The following is a 23,098-nucleotide window of genomic DNA, read 5'->3' as shown; positions in this document are numbered from 1 at the left end:
GGAGCTGGTCGGTCGTCCACAGATGCGGAGACCGGTGCCGACTGAGCCGTACGGCTCCATGCCGTTTTTGTTTGCCCTTTTCTGAAGGAGTCGAAATGGAGGAAGAGGATTGGGAGGGGAGCGGGATTCCTTATATTCCGCCTCATGAAGACCTGGACTGATACGAGGAATTGGGTGACGCCAGTGGTTTGGACACTTCCCCAGATTATGGCATGCTTTTCCCACCTACCCTGGCTACGGAGGAGGGAGCAACTTTTGCCATGATGGTGCATAGCGCTGCGGAGGTCCTAGACCTACAGTGGCGGTCAAGACACTTCTTGACAGAGGTCCTGCAGCCTCAGGTTTCAAGCTCTGAATACCTGCCTTTCAATGAGGCATTGGCAGATGTCCTTCTGGGGACATGGTCCAAATCCAGCACAGGGGCTCCTGTGACTAGGACTATCGCCCGCCGATCCAAGGAGTCCAAAAGGCTGGAAAACGTGGGTAAGAAAAGTTCCTCTTCCACTATCCTAGCGCTGCAATCTGTTAACACCACATACCTCTTGGGCCGTTATTCCCATTCTCTATGGGATACAGTTGCGCAGGTGCTGCCCAGGGTCTTGGAGGAGGACCGGGCCCTACTCTCCCAAGCTATATCCAGGAGAGACTCTGTTAAGTTCGCCATCTGATGTGGCTTGTACACAACGGACTTGCTAGGTAGTGATTCCACGACAGTGGCAATTCGTCACCATGCCTGGTTGAAAATATCTGGATTTTCTGGGATGTCAATGCCAACCTAATCGATGTGCCCATTTATGTCTCCTGTCTCTTCGGAGAGGAGGCGGATGCTGCCCTTGAGGGCTTCAAGGACTTGCAGGCCTCAGCCAAGTCCTTGAGCCTCACTACTGCCCCAGGGCTTCATCCAGCTTTTGCTCCTTTCATGGCTCCCAACTGTGCCAACCCTTTTCGGGCCAGAGGGCCTGCAAGTTCGGCAGCCTCTGCAGGGCCTAGGATGCGTCTCACCCCGGCCTCGTGGGTCCAGGAACCAGAAAGCGAGCCTAGCCACCATCCCCCTCTACTGCAAAACCTTCGTAGTCTGATCCTCCAGGAACACTTGCCAGTTGGTGGCAGAATACATCATCACTTCCACCACTGGCAAATCTGACAGGTGGGTGCTGCAAATAGTCCGAACGGGCTCCTCCCTCCCCTTCGAGACCACTCCCCCTTCTATGCCTCCAGCATACAATCGGCTGACGGAGGATGGCCTTGTTCCACAAGTAAGTTTATGCTTTTTTGGCTAAGGGAGCTATAGTGAGGGTTCCCGGTCCTGAAGTAGGCGTGATTTCTACTCCTGCTACTTCCTGGTTCCTAAGAAGGACAGAGGCCTTTGTTCTATCCTAGATCTCAAAACCCAAAAGGTCTTCCTCAAGACTGAGAAAATCAAAATGCTCACCCTTGCTCAGGTCTCCTGTCTGCCCTGGACCCAGGAGACTGGATGGTAGGGCTGGACTTGAAGGATGCCTACTTTAATGAACCCATCTAGCCTGCCCATCGTTGCTACCTGCGGTTCACTGTGGGTCAAGAACACTTTCGGGTTGCGATGCCTCCCTTTAGCCTCACCAATGCCGCTCTGGTCTACAAGTGATGGCAGTGGTCACAGCTCATCTGTGGTCCCAGTCTTCCCCAATCTCGACGACTGGTTGTTAAAGGCAGGATCGCCCCTAGCAGTACTCTCCCACCTCCAGACTACAGCGAACCTCTTGCATTCGCTGGCGTTCACTAGGAATGTGCCGAAGTCACACCGGATTCCTTCTCAGTCGCTGCTTTTCATTGGGGCGCTTCTGGACATGGCGCCCTTTTGGGCCTATCCTCCCGAACGGCAAGTCCAGGATATTTAGTCTAGGGTACAAATTCAGCCTCTATCCTGGGTTCCGGTGAGACTGACTCTGAGGCTGTTGGGCCTCATGGCCTTATGCATCCTGCTGGTGACCCATGTAAGGTTGTACATGCAGGCTCTGCAGTGGGACTTGAAATTCCAATGAGTACAACTTTGCGGAAATCCCACCGATCTGGTCCAGATTTCAGAGGGAACTGCGAAAGATCTGCAGTGGTGGCTAAAGGACCGGGAGTGGTTCTGCAGTGGTGGCAGATGAACTGCGAGTGGTTCTAACAGCAGATGCCCTGCACCTCTTGACAAAGCTGGACCATCAGGGCGTTTCCCTGGTGGTTCAACACCAGGCCAGTTCTCTGAGCACCAGGGCGGACGAGCTCAGCCGAAGGTACCTTGCTGATCACGAATAGTATCTCCATCCAGTGATGTTAGTGTCTCTTTCAACTGCAGGGAGAGCCTTGGGTTTTGCAGCATGAATCATTCTGGATTCACTATGCTGTGCATTATTCCGCCATCTAGTGGTTGGGTCCGGAATCAGTTTTTTTTTCGAGGGTCAGGTCTGCATCGACAACCAACATTTGGTGTCCTTCGTGACGTCGACACTCTTCCTCCGGAAGCTCCCACCTTTGGTCACCATATTCAGATTTTTTTTCTGCCATTGGGTCTGGTTTATTACCAAAGAGTTCCAGAGTTTTTGAAGAGGAATCCAAACAGAGAAGATAATCGACAAATCAAAATTTTCAGCCACACCGGACTACAGGTCCGGTAACTGGGATAATGAGGGAGAAGGTTTTCGACCGAGAACTCTACGTTCAATGGAGAATGCGCTCGCAGGCGGCTCCCTGAGCGCTGGGATGGACAAAACGCCTTTCAAGTTTTGCACCAATTGCCACCAGAAGGACCAGCATCCAGTCTGCAACCTCTGCCTGCCGCTCGACCACAACAGGGAGGTCTGAAACATGTGCTCGGTGTTCACACCCAAGACGCTCAGAGTAAGAGGCAGAGAAGGGCGAACCACACCATGCAGGGGCCACCTCCATCACTCAGACTTGGGCCTCTCCAGTGGAGAGGAGGACCACATCGCCGAAGAACCAGAGGACTGCATGGTTGTTGGTCTAGAAGACGTCGAATGACGTAAGGGGTGAGTCAACCCTTAGACACTCGAGCGACACTCGCAAGGCCTAAGCTAAAGCCCAGAGCGACACTCGTAGAAGCAAAGTCCTCGAAGGGAGCATTGCCGCCGAAACGCGGCGAAAGCAACAGCGACCAAGGACAAACAGATGGCGGGAGCCCACGAAAAATCTAGGTCTTCAAAGGACACCTCGGTGCAGAGAAATAAAGGTCCAACAACTACCTCTACATCTACCTTGCAGCTGAGCGCTCATACCCTCGACGATGAACAGGCTGCCAAAATGGAGAGGAGGAAGAAGAGGCTTGAGGCCGAAATGGCGAGCATCCTGCAGCGGAAAAGGGGCTTTGAGCAAAGGATGAGCCAATGCACCATCCCACCAAAGCCCGTGCTCTAAGTCGAAAGACAAGGACGCAGAACCTCCTAAAACGCCTGAACCGGTCGAACAGGAGGAAGGCCTGTATTTTGAGGCCGCAGACTACTACCATCTGCAGACCTACCAGGACTCTACATCGTCAGAGGCTCAAGACTTGAAGTGGCATGAACTAGACGCCGAATTGCCCTTCAAGGCCTTCACCGCCAGGCGACCTAGGGATCTACAATATGGTAGTCCAAAAGGCTGCACAGACATATGGGGTGAAATTGGAGGAGTAGAAGCCCAAGGCATGTTTGCTCTTGGAAACTCTACTGCCTCAATAGACCAGGAGCCAGTTCCTGCCCATGCTCCCTAGTGCGCTGAACCAAGGAAGGGATTCCTTTAAAGAACCAGTAGTATGCAAAGCAGTGACTCCAAGAACGGCGGAGTATAAGCATTCCTCAAAGGACCCTGCATACAACCAGGGTTTGGTGCCAGCTGATAACATTATAGCTACGGCTCGGACAAGGGCCAAAATGCCGACCACCTCCAGACAAGTAGAGGGATGGACCTCACCTGGAGGAAGGTGGAGCGAAATGCGGCAATCAATTGGCGCATTGCAAACTCCCAACGCCCTGATCAACAGGCACACGTACCAGCACTGGGAGCAAGTGGGGCAACTCCTAAAGCATCTACCAGACCAGTACCAACAGAGCGGCTCACCTGGTAGAAGAGGGCAAAAGCATGGCAAATACATGTTTAAAATCACCCTTGGATGCTGTGGAGACTTCCAGCAGACTAATGATAGGAGTGACCGAGAGAAGACACGCATGGCTTAGAATTTCAGGATTCAAGCCAGAGTTACAGAACCACATCCTGAACACACCCTTTAACGGCAAGCAACTGTTTAGCACACTAGTTGACGACAAGTTGACAACTCAAAAAGGACAATGAAACCGCAAGGTCCATGGGAGCACTGCAGTTCAAAAAGATAAGGGGTACACCCGCAAGACGGCCAGGTGGTAGGGGAGGCAATGTGCCTACCATATCGCACCAAACGTTCAAACAAAGCTATCAAGGGAACAACCAAGGTCAGCAGCAGCAGGGACAGCAGCAGCAGCCAAACTGGCAGTCCCAGCCCCGGGGCCAGTGCTTTCGAGGGCGTGGAAACTGATGAGGACCCACTAGGAGGCCAACAGCCTTCCTCCAAGTGACTTCACCATGAAACAATCACCCACCCTAGCAACACCTCGGGTGGGTGTAAAGACCTAGAGAAAAACAAACCTGATGTTCCACAAGAGTCCCTCAAATAACACCAGTGGGAGACTTCCTCCAGGATTGGTGGAAGGTCACTATAGATAAATGGATGCTAAACATCATACAATACGGATACTGCATAGAGCTAGAAAACAACCTCCAAACAGGAAACCAAGAAACCGGGTTCACTCAGCAAAGGAACTTCCACTCTTGCAACTAGAAGCAAAGGAACTGCTCAGCAAGGAGGCGATAGAGGTAGTACCGCACAACCAAAGAAACAAGGGGGATACTCCACTTATTTCCTCGTGCCAAAGGTGGACGAGACACAAAGACCCATCCTAGATCTAACGTTCTTGAATAAATTCATAAGAACTCAAAGGTTCAAGATGACTTCCCTACAGGAGGTATTAACACAAATACAACAAGGAAATTACATGTTAACTACATGTACTTGCACATCCCCATCAACTACAAGCACAAATGTCTAGTAAGGTTTGTGATCAACCAAACCCACTACCAGTTCATAGTACTGGTATTTGTACTCCAATCCGCACCAAGGGTGTTTACAAAATGCCTAGCAGCAGTAGCCGCGCACCTACGAAGGCAAAATACATGTATATCCCTACCTCGACTGGCTCGTAAAGGCAAGTTCATGCAACGACTGTAAAGAACACATCCAGCAGGTCGTACAGACATTGAGCCAACTGGGTTTCTCCATTAATTGGGAAAAATTGTCGCCGGAGCATTTCAAAATATTCTTGGGGGCAGAGATAACCAAAGTTTTCTCCAGCAGGAAGAGTAAATTGACGATACTGAAGGAAACCTGTCCTTAACGCAAGGGACAAGTTCTAACAGGGAGGACGGTGAGCAAGCTAATGGTAATGATGGCCTCATGCATCCACCTGCTCCTAAACATTCAACCACACATGAGACCATTCCAGGAATGGATACAGCAGCAATGGTCACAGTTGGGAAGATCTAGTGGTTGTCACACACGCAGTGCATCAGGAAATGGCATGGTGGAACAAAGAGAACCTATCACAGGGAAAACCATTCACACAACCAACTCCAACAGTGACCATCACAACAGATGCCTCACAGCTGGGGTGGGGGCACAGACATGAACAAACTCAAGATGAGGGGTCTATGGTCGCAGCAAGATGCGGTCAGACACATCTGCTACCTGGAACTAAAGAGTGTTCCTAGCCTTAAAGTATTTCAGAAGCCGCTGTACGGAAATGGTGATCCAAACAGACAACACAACTACCATGTCCTACATCAACAAGCTGGGTGGAACACAATCGGTAGCACTGTCAGGGCTAGCACAGGAAATATGGGCATGGGCCATTCCACTAAGGATAGACCTACTAGCAATACATCTCACAGGGAAGGACAATGTGGAAGCAGACAAACTCAGTAGGCAGATGTCCGCATCCCACGAATAGATCAACCAGCATGAATTTTAAAGGATATTCCAGAGGTGGGGAACACTGCAAATAGATCGATTTGCAACACACCAGACTGCAAAATGCCAACTTTGCAACCTGACCATTGGTCACAAGGGAATGCGCTATGGATAAGTTGGTCAAAGACCTTTGCATACGCTTTTCCCCCCGATACCACTGATACACAGGGTACTCGACAAATGCAGAATCTGCAACATGACACTAATACTCCTAGCACCTCAGTGGGCCAGACAGTCCTGGTTCTTACAGATAGTGGAAATGGCACAAGAACCAGCACACAGGTTCCCAAGAAGGGACCTGGTAACAATTCAGAACGGAAAGGTGCTACACCCAGAGCCAGAGAGCCTCAGCCTAGCAGCATGGCTCCTGAGGACCTAGAATTTGCACACCTCAAACTACCAGCAAGTACTATGGCAGTACTCTGAGGCAAGGAGGCCTACCACAAAGTGCTACATAGCAAAATGGAAAAGGTTCACAATGGTTCATCAAGGAGAAACTACAACGAAAGATCACTAGAGAATCAACAGTACTAAAGTACTTAACACACCTGCTGCAAAGCAAATTAAGCTACACATCCCTGAGTGCACTTGGCTGCAGTAGTGGCCTACACGAGTAGAAACGGGGAAGTTTCTTCACTTCCCAAGTTGTGAAAGATTTCTAGGAGTGAGCAGAATCGCACCCCCAAAGAGGATGCCAGCATGGAACCTCAACATAGTACTTACTCAATTGATGAAGGCACCCTTTGAACCTATTCACAAGGCTACACTGCACATGCTCACTCTAAAGACAGCCTTCTTAGTGGCGATCACGTCGCTGCGAAGAGTGAGTTGCAAGCGCTAACACTTCAAGAGCCCCACTTGCAAATACACAAGGACAGGGTTGTAATGAGAACGGACCCACACTTCATGCCAAAGGTGGTGTCTGTTCCACGTTAACCAAACAATCCAAATACCAATTTTTTTCCAAAAACCTACCACAAGAACCGAAAGGGCGCTACACACACTGGACGCCAGGAGGGCTGTAATGCACTACATAGAAAGTACTAAAGAGTGCAGATAAACAAAACAGTTCCTTGTCTCCTTTGCCAGCAGTTTTCTGGTACGACCAGTCACCAAATACTATTGCACGGTGGATTGCAAAAGTAATTCAAATCTGCCACAACCAGGCAGGACAACCGATACAAGGAGCAGCTCAAGCTCACTCAAGGAAGAAAGGAGCAACAATTGCGTTTCTAGCGAACACACCCATTCAAGACATTTGCCAAGCTGCAACATGGTCTTCAGTGCATGCATTCACTAAGCACTACTGTGTAGATATTCAAAGAACAAGGAAGCGCAAGTGGGACAGAAGGTCTTACAACACATTTTCAGTAACCAATGCTCATCTACCATCCAACCACCTCAATAAGGACAAACCGCTACAAAGATATAGTGAATCCAGCAAGATTCACGCTGCAAAACGGGTAGTTTCTTACCGGTCGGTATAGTTTTGTAGCTTGAAGACTTTCTAGATTCACTAGCGATCCCACCCTCCTCCGCCAGAAGGATGAGACAGGAAGAAAAGGATTAAACAGGAATAAGACTTTAAGGATTAAAAGAAGAGTAGGATTAACACAAGAAAAAATCCGAAGATGGCGACCAAAGTTGGGAGCTTCCGGAGGGAGCGCGTTGATGTCACGAAAGACACCAAATGGTGGTACGTAGATGCTCACCTGGGCCACGAAAAGAGACTACGATTCCGGACCCAACCACTAGATAATGCACAGCATAGTGAATCCAGAAAGTCTTCAAGCTTCAAAACTACAGACACGTAAACTATACATTACATATGTTCGCCTCCGAAGAGAACGCACAATATCCGCTGTTCTGCGCATTGGAGTTTCCAAGGCGGCACGTGCTCGGTGATTCTTAATCGAGAGTTGAGCTCAGGCCTCCTATACGCCTTTCCGCCCATACCACTTTCGTCCAGAGTGATTAAGATCATCATTCTTGTGGCTCCGGACTGGGCACAGTGTGGTATCCCAAGCTTCTGGACATTAGCATCGATCCTCCGGTCAGGTTGCTGCTTCAGGAGGATCTTCTGTTGCAGTAGCAGGTAAGGGATCTCCACCCGAACCGGTCTACTCTCCGCCTCCTTGCATGGAGATTGAGCAGCAACAGTTGACAGCTTTTGACCTTCCTCCTGAATCTGAGGTTATCTTGGCAGTCAGGCAAGCCCTCTGCCAAATTAGTATACGCCTGCCGATGGAACAAATTTTGTAAATATTGTACAGGTCTGACCCTTTATCTGCTCCCTTATCTGAAGGTCTACTCTTCATACTTTGTTTCGCCTGGCAGGGCTCTGCTCTGGGCATTTTAAAGGGCTACCTTTTGGCCCTTTCATTTCTTCGGCCGCCTGATCAGCCATCTTTGTTCAAATCTTCAATTGTGCAGAATTTTTTGAAGGGGCTGATCCACTTGTTTCCCCCTTCACCTGTTAACATGCCACAGTGGGACCTTAATTTGATGCTCCCCACCTTAATGTAAGCACCGTTTAGCCACAATAGAACTGCCCTCTGTGGTTCTTAATCATTAAGAGCAATAACCTCGGCCAGGAGAGTATGCAAACTACAGTCTTTAACCTCTTCAGTGCCCATGACGAGACTATCTCGTCATGAACCCCACCCACTAATGTAACGGTCGGCACAGGAGGGGGAAAGGGCGTGGCACAGAAGGGGTTAATCAAAGCCTACTTACCTGATGACTTTTCTGGACAAAGTAGCACTCCGGACTAGGGCGTCTTTTCTTCCTAAGGTGGTAACACCTGTTTGAGGCATGTGAGCTGTAGATCATATGCTTTGCATACTCCTGCCATTTAGTATTGGGTCTGGATGTTTGTACTTTGTTTTTCTTTCCAGTCACTAGGTAGCTGACTCCTCCTTTCAGTGATAGTGCGCATGGTCATCAACTCCATCGTTTGTTTTTCGCCATCTGGTTCGGACATGAGTTGCTGCGCTCTGAATGGACACTTTCGGGTTCACCTCGGTGTGCATTCCACTTAACCTTGACAGTATTTTATTCGATCGGGTTTCCCATTCTACGCATCTTATCGACTCAACTTTCATTCGGGAACTTGGTGGAGGGCCGTTGGGCCGAGCCGCATCTGGTCAGCTTGCTGTCAATGGAACGGACTCCATTTAAATTCTATCCCAAGTGCCGAGCCAAGTACCTGCACACAGACTACCATGAAGTCAGCAACTTGTCTGTCTCTGGAACACAATGAACAAGACCAACACATCCTGATCCTTTTGATCGAAGAAAACGTTCTGTTACCACTGGGCTAGACGTCACAAAATGTATCAACCTAGCGGCTCCGCTCGGATCTCTTCGGATAAGATTCAGACCACAATGTCTTTGACCCGCAAGGAGCTGAAGAATACTTTCCCTGTCAGAAGCTGACTCTGTCAATGGAAGAAGACATTCCGCAGGGTCAACATACCGAGAGTACTGATGCTCCCCTGCCCAAGAAAAAGGCTCCAGTCCCTCGTCTGCCTTCGGGCCAAGTTTGGCACCGAGAACAGGTTTCCATTGCCCCGCATTCGGGCTCTGCACCAAAATAAATACCAAAGCCTTCCAGCTCTGGGTCTAGTCTGACCCATTTGAGCACAGAGCCGAAACATTCCGCACCAAAACACGTTCTTGTGACAGTCCCTTTTATGCCGAAACCGAAAACCCTCTTAGGATCCGAAGGCTTCAGCACCGAAAACAGGTTTAACACCAAAAGAACAAACTGCTCCCACTCCATCAATGGAGCATTGTTTATAGGTCCTACCTTCCAACCCGGATCCGAAACAAAAACAATTGGTCATTAATCCTAAAACCAGACCTATTTATGCAAAATTGGCAGTTAAACGCAAGCCGGAGCCCGAGGACACTTACTTTCCTCTTGAAAGAAAATGTTACTAACCCTTCTCCTCCATCACCTTCCTCTCCACCAAACCCAATTTGCTTATAACACCCACAAATTCACCACAATCGCTTGATAACCAGTTCGATGGGAATGGAGCAGATGACAATAGTCCTGATCCTTGGAATGATTACAATACGGATCCAAACGACAAGGACCCAGACCTATCCTTCAAACCTTCTCCGCCAGATGATTCTGTAGGGTATATAGAATTATTAAATAGAACTGCTGAATATCATGGAGTTCTTCACAAAGTCTCTTGAAGATTTTCTTTTGAAACTTTAAGCTGGTCACAAAGATCCCCCCCTCATACATGACCCTTGCTTCAGGGTATGCCTAAACATGTAGACTTCATTTTTAAAGATCTGTGTGCAAGAATCCTTACACCAAGGGTAGACAAACTGGCACCTACAGATCCAGTTTACTTCAAGGGTCAATTATCACTAGACTCCCTAGTAGTTTCGAACGCCCTTAAACGGGCAAACTCAGACTTCAGGAGATGCCCTTCCACCAGACAATGTATCTAAATTGATCACTGGCGTACTGCCAATACGCAGGCTCTTTAAGCCAGATATGATGGAGCGCATTGGAGCAATTGCTCCAATTTTTACCAGACTAACATAAGGCCAAGGCACATTATCTAGTTCCGGAAGGGAAACTAATTTCGAACACCTCCATTAGATGCGCTTTAAACGCAGATGACACAGCTGCTTGCACAGTTACACCAGTGTCTTGCTAAGGAGACACACCTGGCTCATTTCAGGGTTTAAACCCCCCGTCCAGGCTTATATTTTAAATCTACCCTTTAACAAAGAGCATCTATTTGGTCCTGTGGTAGACACTTCCTTAGAGAAGATGGGAGGACACAGATGTCGCTAAACCCATGGGAGCGCTGCAGTCCCCATCCAATCAGGGCTTTTGTCGCTCCTTCTACAAGGGGTTGCTCCAAAAACACATCCAGACAACACCTCCACATAATACAGTGGTAAGTCCGTCACCCTCATCGTTACTTTTGAGGTAGGTTTTGAGGCAATAATGGTAGAGGAGCAAAATCGTGCACTTCCCCGCAGCAGTGACTTGCTGCTTCTTCTGCCCCATACCACCCCCCTCACCTGTTGAACGTCTCTCTCAATTCCTCTCTGCCTGGCATACAATAACTCCAGAAAGATGGGTCCTGAGAATTAGCTAATCTGATAATTGCTTGGGGCTTACCAACAATCCCCCAAACTTTCCTCCGTATTCAGTCACCAGAGCATCTACACCTCCTCAGACAGTAGGTTCACTCTTCTTCAAAAAGGAGCTATAGAGCCTGTACCCTTACAATATCAAGGGTCCGGCATGTACTCCTATCCTATCTCATACCCAAAAAGGACTTCTTTCTCGGGCCCATCCTGGATCTCCTAGAGCTAAATCCATATATTCATTCTGATCACTTTCACATGGTGACACTTCAACAGGTGCTTCCACTCCTACAGCAAGGGAACTTTGTCTACTCTAGACTTAAAGAACGCATACTTTCATATTACGGTGCATCCCGCTAATCGCGCAAATATCTGGTTTGTGGTAGCGGGACAACATTACCAGATCAAATAGCTGCCTTTCGGAGTCACCACTGCTTCCAGAGTTTTCACCAAATGCCTGGCAGTCGCTGCTCACCTACGAAGACAACCTATTCATGTATTCCCATACTTAAACGAATGGCTCGTCCAAAGCCAGTTCTCACCCAAAGTGTCTCCAGCACACACAAATAACAGAATACTGCACGATCTGGGGTTCACGATAAGCATGTTGAAGTCACATTTCCGGCCCTCCAGCACGCAAACCTACTTGGGAGCCACTCCATACTCTAAAAGCTCTAGCCTGTCCCAATACAGCTAGGATCCACAATATTCAGGCTCTAGTTTGGGCTGAAACAATCTCTCATTACCAGCTCAGGTGTTCATGCAACTACTGGGAATGATGGCGTCTTGCATCATGATAGTCCCCCATGCGAGACTTCAAATGCATCCCCTTCAGGAATATTTAGCACATCAGTGGAATCCGTCAATTGTTAGATCTAGTGTTAGTAGCCGGCCGCACCCATTGCTCTCTGCAGTGGTGGAATCCACAAAACCTATCCAAAAGGCGGCCCTTCATCAACCCAGCTCCACAGACCGTACTAACAGCACACGCATCGCTCTTGTGGGGGAGCTCCTCTCCTAAATCGCACAATTCAAGGTTTGTGGAGTCTAAAGCAAAAGCAACTTCACATAATTCTAGAGCTGCTAGCAGTTTTTCTAGCGCTCCAAGCTTTCCAGACTCTCCTAATAGGCAAAACTGACCTGATGCGTACAGACGTGGCGGTGATGTATTACATAAAGAAACAGGGGGCACTCTCGCTGTCAGCACTTGCCCAAGCCATCTGAAGGTGGGCCATACATCACAAAATCTATCTCCTGGCAGAACACCTCCCTGGAGTAAACCATCAGATTGCAGATCTTCTCAGCAGGTAGAGACCACGGATTCACGAGTGGGGGACTTAACCCTCAAGCTCCTCCCATTCTTTCAAATGTGATGATTCCCACAGATCAGTTCGCAACACACAAACGCAAAATGACAATTTCGCCTCCAGGTATCCACACCCATTGTCCAAAGGCAATGCACTATGGATGAACTGGTTAGGGATATTTGCCTACGCTTTTCCGCCTCTCCCACTCATTCCACTAATGGTTTGGCAGCTCAGAAAAACATCCCTCACACTGATCCTAGTAGCTCCCACATTGGCCCACCAACCTTGGTTTACTACCTTGCTGGAGCACAGTAGTTCCTCATCAAAAACTACATCTCGCACCCTGCCTCCACACGCAGAGCCACGGAGAGACACCATCCAGATCCCAAAGAACTCAACCTTGCCATCTGGCACCTGAAATCACCATAGTTTGGCTGTCTCAACCTTCCACCAGACTGTTTGAATATTAAGAGGCCAGAAGGCCTACTACAAGCAGGGGTGTGGAATTTAATAAAATATTTACTTGTCCATGGGGCAGGATGCTTCAAATCTCCTTGCCTTACAACAAAATTCACTTGTTCCTTTTGTTCCATATAGTGTAGTGACAAGTTATGGCAGCAATCTAATTATACAAGATCTCTGATATAGCCTTTCCGATTATGGCCGGGCAGGGTTTGAATACTAGCAATTCCCTTATTTTGACACCCTTCCGAAAATATCCACACTGGGGCTGCAGGTAGTGGTAAGCAATAGTTCCAGAACTGCAATGCCCTTTTGAGTCTATGCAAACCTACTAACTTACATGTTTTATTGGTGTTCACCAGCTCTTCTCTAATATTTTCCCATACTGAGGATGGAAATTTACTGCTGACAATGGCGGTTGTAAAACTTCTTCCAGGCTTGGCGGAAAAGTGGTTGGAGGAAAGTGGTTGGAGGGAAATGGAATTTGCAAACGCTTACCAGATTTTCGCATGAGCAAATCTACACATGCATGATTGCTCGTGCTAAAATATAGTTCACAAATACTTTCTAGGTTTACGATTTCTTGGCCTACTTCTATAAATTCTTGTGGATTCATAAGTCCTAAATCTGCACTAATGCACTGACATATACCATGGGTGCACTTTTGAGATTTCTTTGAGACCCTAAGTAGGTCAGGCGCTAAAAGTCCTTTTGTTTATTGAAATTCTGTGTCTCTGCCTATCGCCTGCCTTCATTATGAGTGACTGGATTATGCCCTTTCACAAGGAGCATATTGGCACCCTAGTTTTGTTCAGTGCCAGGAACTAATGTGGTAAAGTGTGGTTTTTAAGACTAAAATTGTTTGCTTTTTGCCAATGCTTATTATTATGGTGAGGCCTGGCAGTTCCAACTTCAATAAGGTTTTTCAAAAACCATACCAAAAACAAGAAACATTCACAAAACCAAAAGGTCGATCACCAATTTCAGACCTACTGACTTTGCTAATGCTAGTTTATTTGTTTCCCATACTCTTGTTGGAACTGGTTACACTTTTTTCATTCGGAATATTTTTATGGAATAACATGCATCAACACATTTGATAAATGATGCTGCAAAGAAATGGTACTTAACATTTTTTCAGTTTAGTATAATCGTTTTTTCCTAGTGGGATTTGTGTTTGAACATTTTATTTTTAAAGCAAAGAATCCTCCTTGCTTTCTTCTGAATACCTTGCATCAGGACCACTTCCGTAGGAAAGTCCTGCAAAGGATAAAAGTGCATGGAACTGACTCCAGAATGCACCTGCTACTGTAACTGTTTCTGAGGCCATTCGTGGGTTGCTTTGAAATTTTAAAAAGTGTATTATCGGCTTTGTTTTTATCTGTGGTAACTGTACTTTTGTTTACTTGCAGGTCAACCAATGGCTAACCTGGCTGGAAACTGCTGAAGAAGAAGAATCTGAGGAAGAAGCTGACTAAAGAACCAGCCAAAGCCTTAAATTGTGCAAACATACTGTTGCTATGATGTAACTGCATTTGACCTAACCACTGCGAAAATTCATTCCGCTGGAAAGTTTTCGCAATATTTAAAGCAGAAGCATGTCAGTAGGATTTTCTTCTGCATATGGTTTTTTTAGTGTAATGTCTTAATCATAGTCTACCATCAAATATTTTAGAGTATCTTTAATGTTTAGGTAACGGTGTATTAGCAGCATGCAATAATTACATCAAAGTTCTCAAACTGAGGCAGTCTATTGCAAGGACATTCTTTCCTGCCAGTTAGCATAGGCTGTTTTAAGTTGAAAACTAAATAGCAACACTGAATACTGTAGAAATGCACTTTGCTCAGCGTAATACTTGAGTTGTTGCAATATTTGATTATCCATTTGGTTGTTACAGAAACTCCTTAACTGTAATTGATGGTTGTTGCTGTAATAGTATATTGCCTGTATTTCTACCTCTAGTAATGGGCTTTATGTGCTAGATTTTAATATCCATGAGCCTGGGCAAGTGCACAAATCTTCAAAAACTATGGTTTACTTGCACAAAAAAAATCAGTTTTGAGATGGATAAATGCCCTTGAAAGTGGTTTTTGTGGGTGTGAAACAAAATGGTGAGAAGCTTAATTGGACCCTCTATTATAGTATTGAAATTAAGTATAATTTATCAAGTCCTGTTCATGCCCTGATTTTATATACTTGTATCTATCAATAAACATTGATACTTGACTTGTCAGATATTTAATCTCCATTATGAACAGCGTTTTTAAACTATCTTAAATGCCATGATCTTGGTAGGGTTTTTCAGACCTTCACTAGGCACAAAGTTCTTTATATGTTGCCTCTATGCTTTACAGTTTTTCATCGTAGCACTTCACTTAAAATTAATAATTTGGCTTGTAAAGATGATATTCGTTGCAAGTGTTGGCTTCAGATACACATGCTATGCACACACCTACCATCTAGTGTTCGGGCCAGACACTGCGTTGTTCAGACTTCTTTCATGGCCGACGTTCGACTTCTCCTTTGCTAGATTCGTTTTTTCTCTCCATCTGGCTCAGTCTGCTTCTGAACTCAGTAGTTTCTACGCAACTGCGGCCTACGGGTGATTAAAGGATCAGCGGATCGATACTCGCTGCTCCAGCAAAGAAGAAACTACTAATCAAGTGAAAGCGCCCGACTTCCACATTGGCATATCCACACCCATCGTATGTTCATCTCTTGGCAATGGAGGCAAAAGTTTATTTAGGAGGTGCCCTCTGTGGGTGTCTAAATAGGCATATTTGGCCCCTCACCAAGTCTAACCTGTGCATGTAGCCAGAGCACAAGGAGCAGACTAGATGGACGCCTGGGTCATAATACAAAGTTGGCAGCATAGGTGGACTTCCATGGCCAGTCCCACAGCAAGGGTGAGATGCTGAGATACCAGTTGGAAGGGTGTATGACATTGCCCGCCCCCATTAGGTCACCTCAGATGAACCCAGTTTTGGAGCAGTGATATGTGCAGTTAAGAGACTATGCACTGTAGACTCTTACCAGGGTGAGCCAGAATAAAGACCACTCTAAGGGCCTGGAGTATGATTAACTTGTTCCAGATACGGATTTTGCATTGGCCTACACCACGTTGTGCCAAAGCCCTCTGGCTCTGACAGAGCGACCTTCAGCCAAGAAGGGACCAGCAAATTCTCTATACCAATCGGGCAACAAGGCCTGCAGAGAGGGCTGGTGCTGACTCCAGGCCAGCAGCGGTGCCAAAATATCAATCGACTTGGACACACATGGTGACAAAACACATGCAAGTGGCTTCAGCACTGGGCAAAGAATGGGAACTGATGAAACTGTTGACCCATTCGAACACTAAACACACTCTCAAATAAAGGATCGCTGTTACTCTTGGCCAAAGAGAACCTTACCGCCACGTACACTTTAAACGGGCTCCTTCCTCTGCAACATCAACAAATGTGCCAGAAAAGCAGGCAAAGACAACACAAACACCTTCAACAAAAGGAAGAGGTCAATGTGTTTGAGTCTACACAAAGTCATGCAAAAGAAACAAACATCCAATAGAGTAGGATGGGCCCCAGCCACTACCCACACAGGTGGCAACTGAGCATAAGGCCACAAGCCCCATGCCATTCAGTCAGCCTCTTGCTTCATGCAAGATCACCCTCACCAACCTGGGATTGAGGGAAGTGGCGATAACCCTCAGTATGAAAATGTAGATTACAAATCAGACGCGCAAAGCAGCCCAGACCTGTTGGATGACTAAGATGTGGTCCTCCCAGACACTGACGTTGAGCCACCTATGCCAACTAAGGCTTCACCCCCACCCTATGACCTCCTACCCCAGTGTTCTACAAAGAGCAGCTGGATACCATAGGCTTACAATGCACACCACAGAGGAGACGACAGATTTCTTAGTGGAAACACTTTCCAAATCAAAACGGACAAGACCATACCAGCCTATGATAGGATCAATGCTAAAAGTATTCAAAGATGATTTTAAATATCCTGTTCAATCCAGGATACTTTTTCTTTGTTCCCCGCTGGATACGCTGTCAGGCATGTCGTGCCCCTTGGTCGGTGGCTACCGCATGCGCCTTTATGGTGCAGTGACTGTTGGGCCATTATCAGCCCCTCCTGGTTGTGACCCGATCCCGGGTACTCTGCTGTCCCTGGTCCCGACTGGTGGTGTGAATGGGGTGTGTAAGCGGCAGTTACCCAGTTCTGGCCGGTCATCCCATCAAGCTGGGGCCGAGCCGGTAGCTGCTTTTCAGGTTGCGGGCTGGTGGGGGTGGGGGAGTGTACAAAAGAACAACATGGGCTTAAGGCCCGCAACCTGATTGGGCCTGATATGTCTGTTTGATCCCTGACCACATGGGCCCACCTACCTCATAAGGGGTGCAGTAAGGGAAGCAGGGACGGCCGGTCGAGGTTTGACCTGTAGTACCTTGGTCGGGAGGGTTAGTGCAGATGTCCCCCCCCCCCCCCCCCCCCCCGGACGTGCAATTGAGTGGCATGTGGGCAGCGACTCCCCCACCCACTTAAAGCATTTCAGGCTGAAGCTTAATGACATACTGCGCAGTTCAAAGGCAATCCATGGCATCCGGGTAGAACAGTGGGACTTCGGTGGAGGGCAAGGTTTCATCGCTTGGCCCAGGGCACACTTTTGGATGTGCACAGTAGGATTGTCATGCTCCAGTCTAATTCTGGGCTGTTTCGGTGTGTCCAGACACACAGCCCCTCAGACGTGTTTGAGAAGGGCCAAGACTCTAGCGGCTAGGGTTACGGCACTGTTTTGAACTTTGTGGGGTGGGGGTGCATAAGAGCAAGGCACGGCACGTCCACGGCCTGGGCTAGCCCGTGTCCTGACTGGGCCAGTGCCCGCCAGCAACCGTTTCATGGTGGTCACGGTGTCTGCCAGCGCCCTCAGCTGTGCATAGGTCATCCCAGCTCATCCCAGCAAGGGGGGAGTTTGAGTCTGCAGCAGGGGGGGGTCTTGGTTCGGTGAGCATGTCCCCGTGTCCCCAGCTTGTGAAATGCTTGTTTGATCCTGCATGCAAGAGTGCCATGTGGTTCTGCTTAGGCTGTCGACCTTATCTGTGTGCTTGCTGCCTCCGCTCCTCTGCTGCTGTGGGGCAGTTGCAGATCTTGAGACCTCAGTTTGAGTGATTAGGGAGGGGCCGTATATCTGTGTACAACCGGCAGGGAGTGCTTACTGCTCTGGTCCAGTAAGCTGTAGTTGGGGCAGCAGTTTATGGGATGCCCCGGGGTGTGCACACTCCCACGCTGACTGGGCTTTTGACTTCTCGCCTCGAGTAAAGACAGCCGTGTTGGTTTGAAGGCTGGCTTCAGGAGATTGCAGCGGGATGCGGATCTGGTAGGCACTGCAGCCCTTCTTGGAGTGCTTTGGTGTCTGGTGTGGAAGGGCTCTGAGTTTGCCTGCTTGCAGCTGGCACGTGGGCGTAAGAGGCCTCTGGGTGGGAAGGACAGACTGTGTGCTGCTGCGCTCTTTCCATATTTACCATGAAAGCCACTTGCAGCGTTGAGTAGGGCTTTCTTGGTTGCTGGTTCAAAGGCTTCCTTGCTGAGACTGGAGGGTTTCGTGATTAGCGCCACTGGTCAGCTTTGAGGTTGTTCACAATACGGAACGAAGTGGTGTGGGGCAACGGCCAGAGCTCCTACTTGGGAGCTGGGCACCCGAGTTCTGGTCTTGTGTTTCAGGGCATGTAAATTGGTCGCCTTGTGCCTCGGGAATGGGGTGTATATGTGGCGGGTGCTCCAGTGCCTTTTGGGTCCGGTTTGCACTATGTAGAACAGCATAAAAGAAGAAAGATAAAATGTGGGCGCCATCGTGAAGGAGTTCGTGAGTTGTGCTGTGCCATTGTGGACACGGATCACTGTTAATTGTGTAGGGTAGCTGGCATGGATATGTTGGATGGGTGTGTGGATGGATGTGTGGTTCTTAACGCGTGGTGGTGTCAGAACACCTACTCTGGGAGTCCCTCCTACGTCCGGCACCACTGTGGCAATTCCTGTGCGCAGTGGGCTGGGGCCAGGTTCTCTTCCAGGGGATCCTCATCAGTCATGAGTACTGAATATTCTGCCCATGTGTGGGGATCCCGGAAATAATTAATATATATGAAAAATGTGTATTTCTCATACTAATGCAGCCCCCATCTAGGAGGCTAAACAATGCAATTATAAAGAACTGCTTTTGCAAACGTAATGCATGTATAAACCACTGGAGGGCAAGTACTACTTGCAGTTTTTCATGAGTTTTACTCATTAAAGAGTTCAAAAGAGCACACACTGTCAGCCTACAGGATGAATGGTAAACCAATAGCATAGAAAATGAAAGCATTTGCTCACAAACTGGCACCGTGCCTTTAAGGCAGCCATTACCCTCAGCTTCCCATCATACCTCTGGGGTGACCGGTCAGTTCTTTCTGGTTCCTTCAGTCAGGACCCTGGATTCACAGCTCTTCCTTTTTTGACTTTTCTGTCGAGTGTACTATTTTGTGGGTTTTTTCTACGTCACTTGACGTCTTTTGACATTAGAGTGAGGGGTTAACCTTTTTGGTGTCTCAGAAAAGGTTAGTTCGAGGCATGAGCTGTAGATCACACACTTATGCATAGATCACCATCTGGTGTTGGGCCCGGATGTTTGCACTTTGTTGTTGTCCTGGAAAGTCTTTGGAAGTCACGGGATAGGGGCTCCTCCTTTGGACAATACTCCATCGTCCGATTTAAAAAAAAAAAAAAAAAATTCTTTTTTTTTTTTTTCTCCAACCATCGGGTGCGGATGTGTTAATCGTGCTCCAGTTCGCTGTCGTTACCGATCATCTTTTTGACGTAAAATCCTCACCCATACTTCGGTATTGTTTCAATCGCATTCCCGTTCGACGCGCATCTCTACCAGACCTTGAAATCTTCGATTCCGGCCGTCTTCGCAGGTCTTCGGGCCTACCTGCGCCATTTGGTCTTCGGCTCATGGAAAGGACTCCCTTTAAAAAGTGTCCTAAATGTGGATCCAAGTTTCCACACGCATATCTTCATGAGGTGTGTAACCTCTGCCTTTCACCCGAGCACGAGGCCAAAGATTGTCCAGCTTGTGCCTCCTTCCGTTCCAAGAAGACTATCTGGGACCTTCGAGCTTGAAGAACAATGGCTCGATCGACATCCATCCCCAACAACATCTTTCAGGAAGGAACTAATGAGCAGGAGCAGATCCAACAGTGTAGTCAGCTCCTCTGAAGCTGACTGACATCTACATCACCCCGGAGCAGTGGGTCGTAAGTACTGACGTCCCCACACCCCTTCCCAAAAAGACTTCGGTCACACCTTCGCCCTTTGGCCTAGGTGTACACCAGGACAAGACCTCTCATGCCCCACCTTCGGGTTCAGCACAGAAGCCAGTACAAAAGCCTTCAGGCCACTCTGGATCGAGCCAGCCTGCCGTCAGTGCTGAAACTCCATCCCCGGCATGAAAAAGAAACAGATTCCTTCGTCCGTGCTGAAACCTACCCCCGCCTCGATGCCGAAACCCACTGGCACAGATGCCCCGGCTCTGAAAAAACCTTTAGAACCGAGCAAACACCCGGCTCCAAAAACCTCAAGCTCTCGGCCTTCGGAGCACAGGCCTACGGATCCGAAAACACTGCCGGAACCGAACGGTCGGTACCGAAACCACTATCTAGATCGAATAAAATCCCAGATTCCAAGCCTAAAGAATACAAAAAGCCTCCAAGTACACAACCGGCACCCAAAAAGTTGGCGCCGAAAGAACACATGCCTGAGGAACTTTTTCGACCAGATCCTACCCAAAAATACTTCAGAGAAACTAAAACAGGGCAACTCCTACTTAGTGTAAGAAAGTGGCTCTAAATATACTGTTCCCAAATAGGTACTGTGTGCAGTCTGCAGTCCCAGAGGTTTGGCAGAGTGAGAAAGGTCCATCTTTCTTGCATGGTATGCCCCCACTTTTTGCTGAATGTACTTTGAATGAGTGTGCCCTGGACTCCTGCCAGTCAGGTGCCTGGGCCTATGTTCCTTCCCTATAAGCCTAAACTCCCAAATTGGTAAACCCTGGCCACATGTCAGCCCCTGGTAAATGGTACCCAGGGTCTTGTGACCAGGGAAGGCCTCTAAGGGCTGCAGCACTTACTGTGCCACCCTTGGAGGCCCTGTACCCTAACGCAACCACACTGCCCTCGCAGGCTGAGTGTCTTGGTACAAGGCAAAATAAAGTAGACATGGCACACATCCCTGTGTGCATGCCCACAACCTACACTGCCCTGGCATACATCCGCCACCCCTCTAGCTGGGTGCCCTATGCCAATGGTGTTGGCACAGGAGCATGAGCCCTGTGCCCCTACAGTACCCAGGTCCATTCCTGGGCACTAAGTGCAGTGCTGCCATTTAAGAGTATATGGTGCGGAGAGCCCGTCAAACACAAACTCCATAGCGTCATAATGGCAACACTGAAAGACTGAAGTTTGGTAACAAACTTCTCAGCACATTAAACCCACACTGATGCCAGTGTGGCATTTTAGAGATGCCCCTGAAACCGTCTGGTCTGCTACCCAGACATGTTGCTGGGTGGAGAGCTCCTGCTCTCCTGGGCCTGCAACAATGCACATCCTAGGCGAGGTGCTAGGTCTCCTTCCCCAGGATGGGCAGCGGGGGAAGCTTCAAAGGCATGCCATCTCTCCAGGCCACTTGCTGTACCCAGCAAACTGACCCCCATTCTGGCGGGGAAGACTGGCCGGAAACCCCAAATAAGGACGGGGGATGTGCCAGCCTGCCAACCCCACCCCCTCAGGTGGGGCAGGTGAGGTGAAGCAAGTCTCCGGGCGCTCGCCATCTTGAAGATGCGAGGCCCTGCCCAATCAGGAGTAGGCCACTGCCCCCCTGCCACAGGAGAGTGGCAGGATAGGGGGTGTACCCATCCCAGGGCAGGGACCCATTGGTCCCTGCCCTTTGCCTACCTGTAACGCACCTAAATCTAGTATTTAGAGGCACCCTAAACCTTCCGTCTTCAGATTCCGAACAAGCAAAGAAGACCTGCCGTGCAGCTGCTAAGAGGAAGACGCCAACTGCTTTTGCCCCAGCCCTACCAGCCTGTCGACCCTCGAACCTGCTCCTGCTAAATCCCAGCACCTCCTGTGGCCAGCAACCTCACAAACCCCGGAGGACCTGGCTGCCTTGTGAGACTGAGCATCTGGGACTCCCATGAGCAGTGGCTATGCTCAAAGCAAGTTTCTAACCCCTGGCATCAGCCTGGAACCGCGAACCCTGCACACTCTGCACCCGCCAAGCCTGTCCTGTGCGGAGTGGACAAAGACCCTGAGGACGTCTCCCCCCCCCCCCCCCCCCCCCCCCCCGCGACTATGACCCCGAATCCAGCACCAAAGGACCCACCTAGATGCTTCTGAAGATGCCTGTAGCCTCAGAATCAGGGACCCCCCCCCAACCGTGATCAACAGAGGGTAAGATTTCCCAACATCAAAAGGCACCCCAGCACACGCTGCCCTGCAGCCCCCTGTGCCCGACTCCTGGGTTCCTAGCTAGCCTCCAACTACCCAACTTACCTCTCAAAGTGGTGGTGGTGGCACCTGAAGAATCTTCGTCCCCTAGCTTGCAGCCTTTGTTCGTCCTTGAGCTTTCCCATTGAAATCCATTGAACGCCCGAAAGCTCAAAAGCACCCTGCACCCAGCTGCCCGAGTGGCCCTGGCAGTGCAACTCCTACTCCTACCTACGTCCCCATTTGCCCATAGCAAGTGACCAGGAGCCCAGCTCCTACAGCCGCGTGGCCTGCTAGTCAGCAGCCACCAACCAAAGTCCCCCTGCCTCCCATAGGATAACATTGGGCCTTACTTACTCTGCACCCGGCTGCCCCTGTGCCGCTGAGGGTGTAACCACTGTACTTTTCTGCCCCTGGGAGACCCCGGAGTCTGTGCCCAGAACCTGAACTCTGCCAGTCGAGTACTTGCCCAAAAGCTGATAACTGAATTGTTCGAGGCATATGAGCTGCAGATTACACACTGTGCATAGTTCACCATCTGGTGTTGGGCCCGGATGTTTGCAGTCGTTTTTCTTCTTGGAAAGTCTTTGGAAGTCACGAG

General features: G+C 48.8%; 1 protein-coding gene across 4 annotated transcripts in view; it reads left to right on the top strand.

Annotated features, from left to right (window-relative positions):
- Positions 1 to 15,199, top strand: part of EIF4G2 (eukaryotic translation initiation factor 4 gamma 2) — a 169,074-nt gene extending 153,875 nt beyond the window's left edge. For all 4 annotated transcript variants that reach the window (XM_085648182.1, XM_085648183.1, XM_085648184.1 and 1 more), the window contains one exon: positions 14,385 to 15,199. In XM_085648182.1, the coding sequence (XP_085504308.1) occupies positions 14,385 to 14,450 (66 nt within the window). In that variant the 3' untranslated portion in view covers positions 14,451 to 15,199. The remainder of the gene's footprint in view (positions 1 to 14,384) is intronic.
- Positions 15,200 to 23,098: the final 7,899 nt, after the last annotated feature.

Source organism: Triturus cristatus, chromosome 3_2, assembly GCF_964204655.1.
Source record: "Triturus cristatus chromosome 3_2, aTriCri1.1, whole genome shotgun sequence".
In the NCBI taxonomy this organism is placed as follows: domain Eukaryota; kingdom Metazoa; phylum Chordata; class Amphibia; order Caudata; family Salamandridae; genus Triturus; species Triturus cristatus.
Note: the sequence above shows the minus strand (reverse complement) of the source record. Positions and strands in the feature narration are given on the sequence as shown.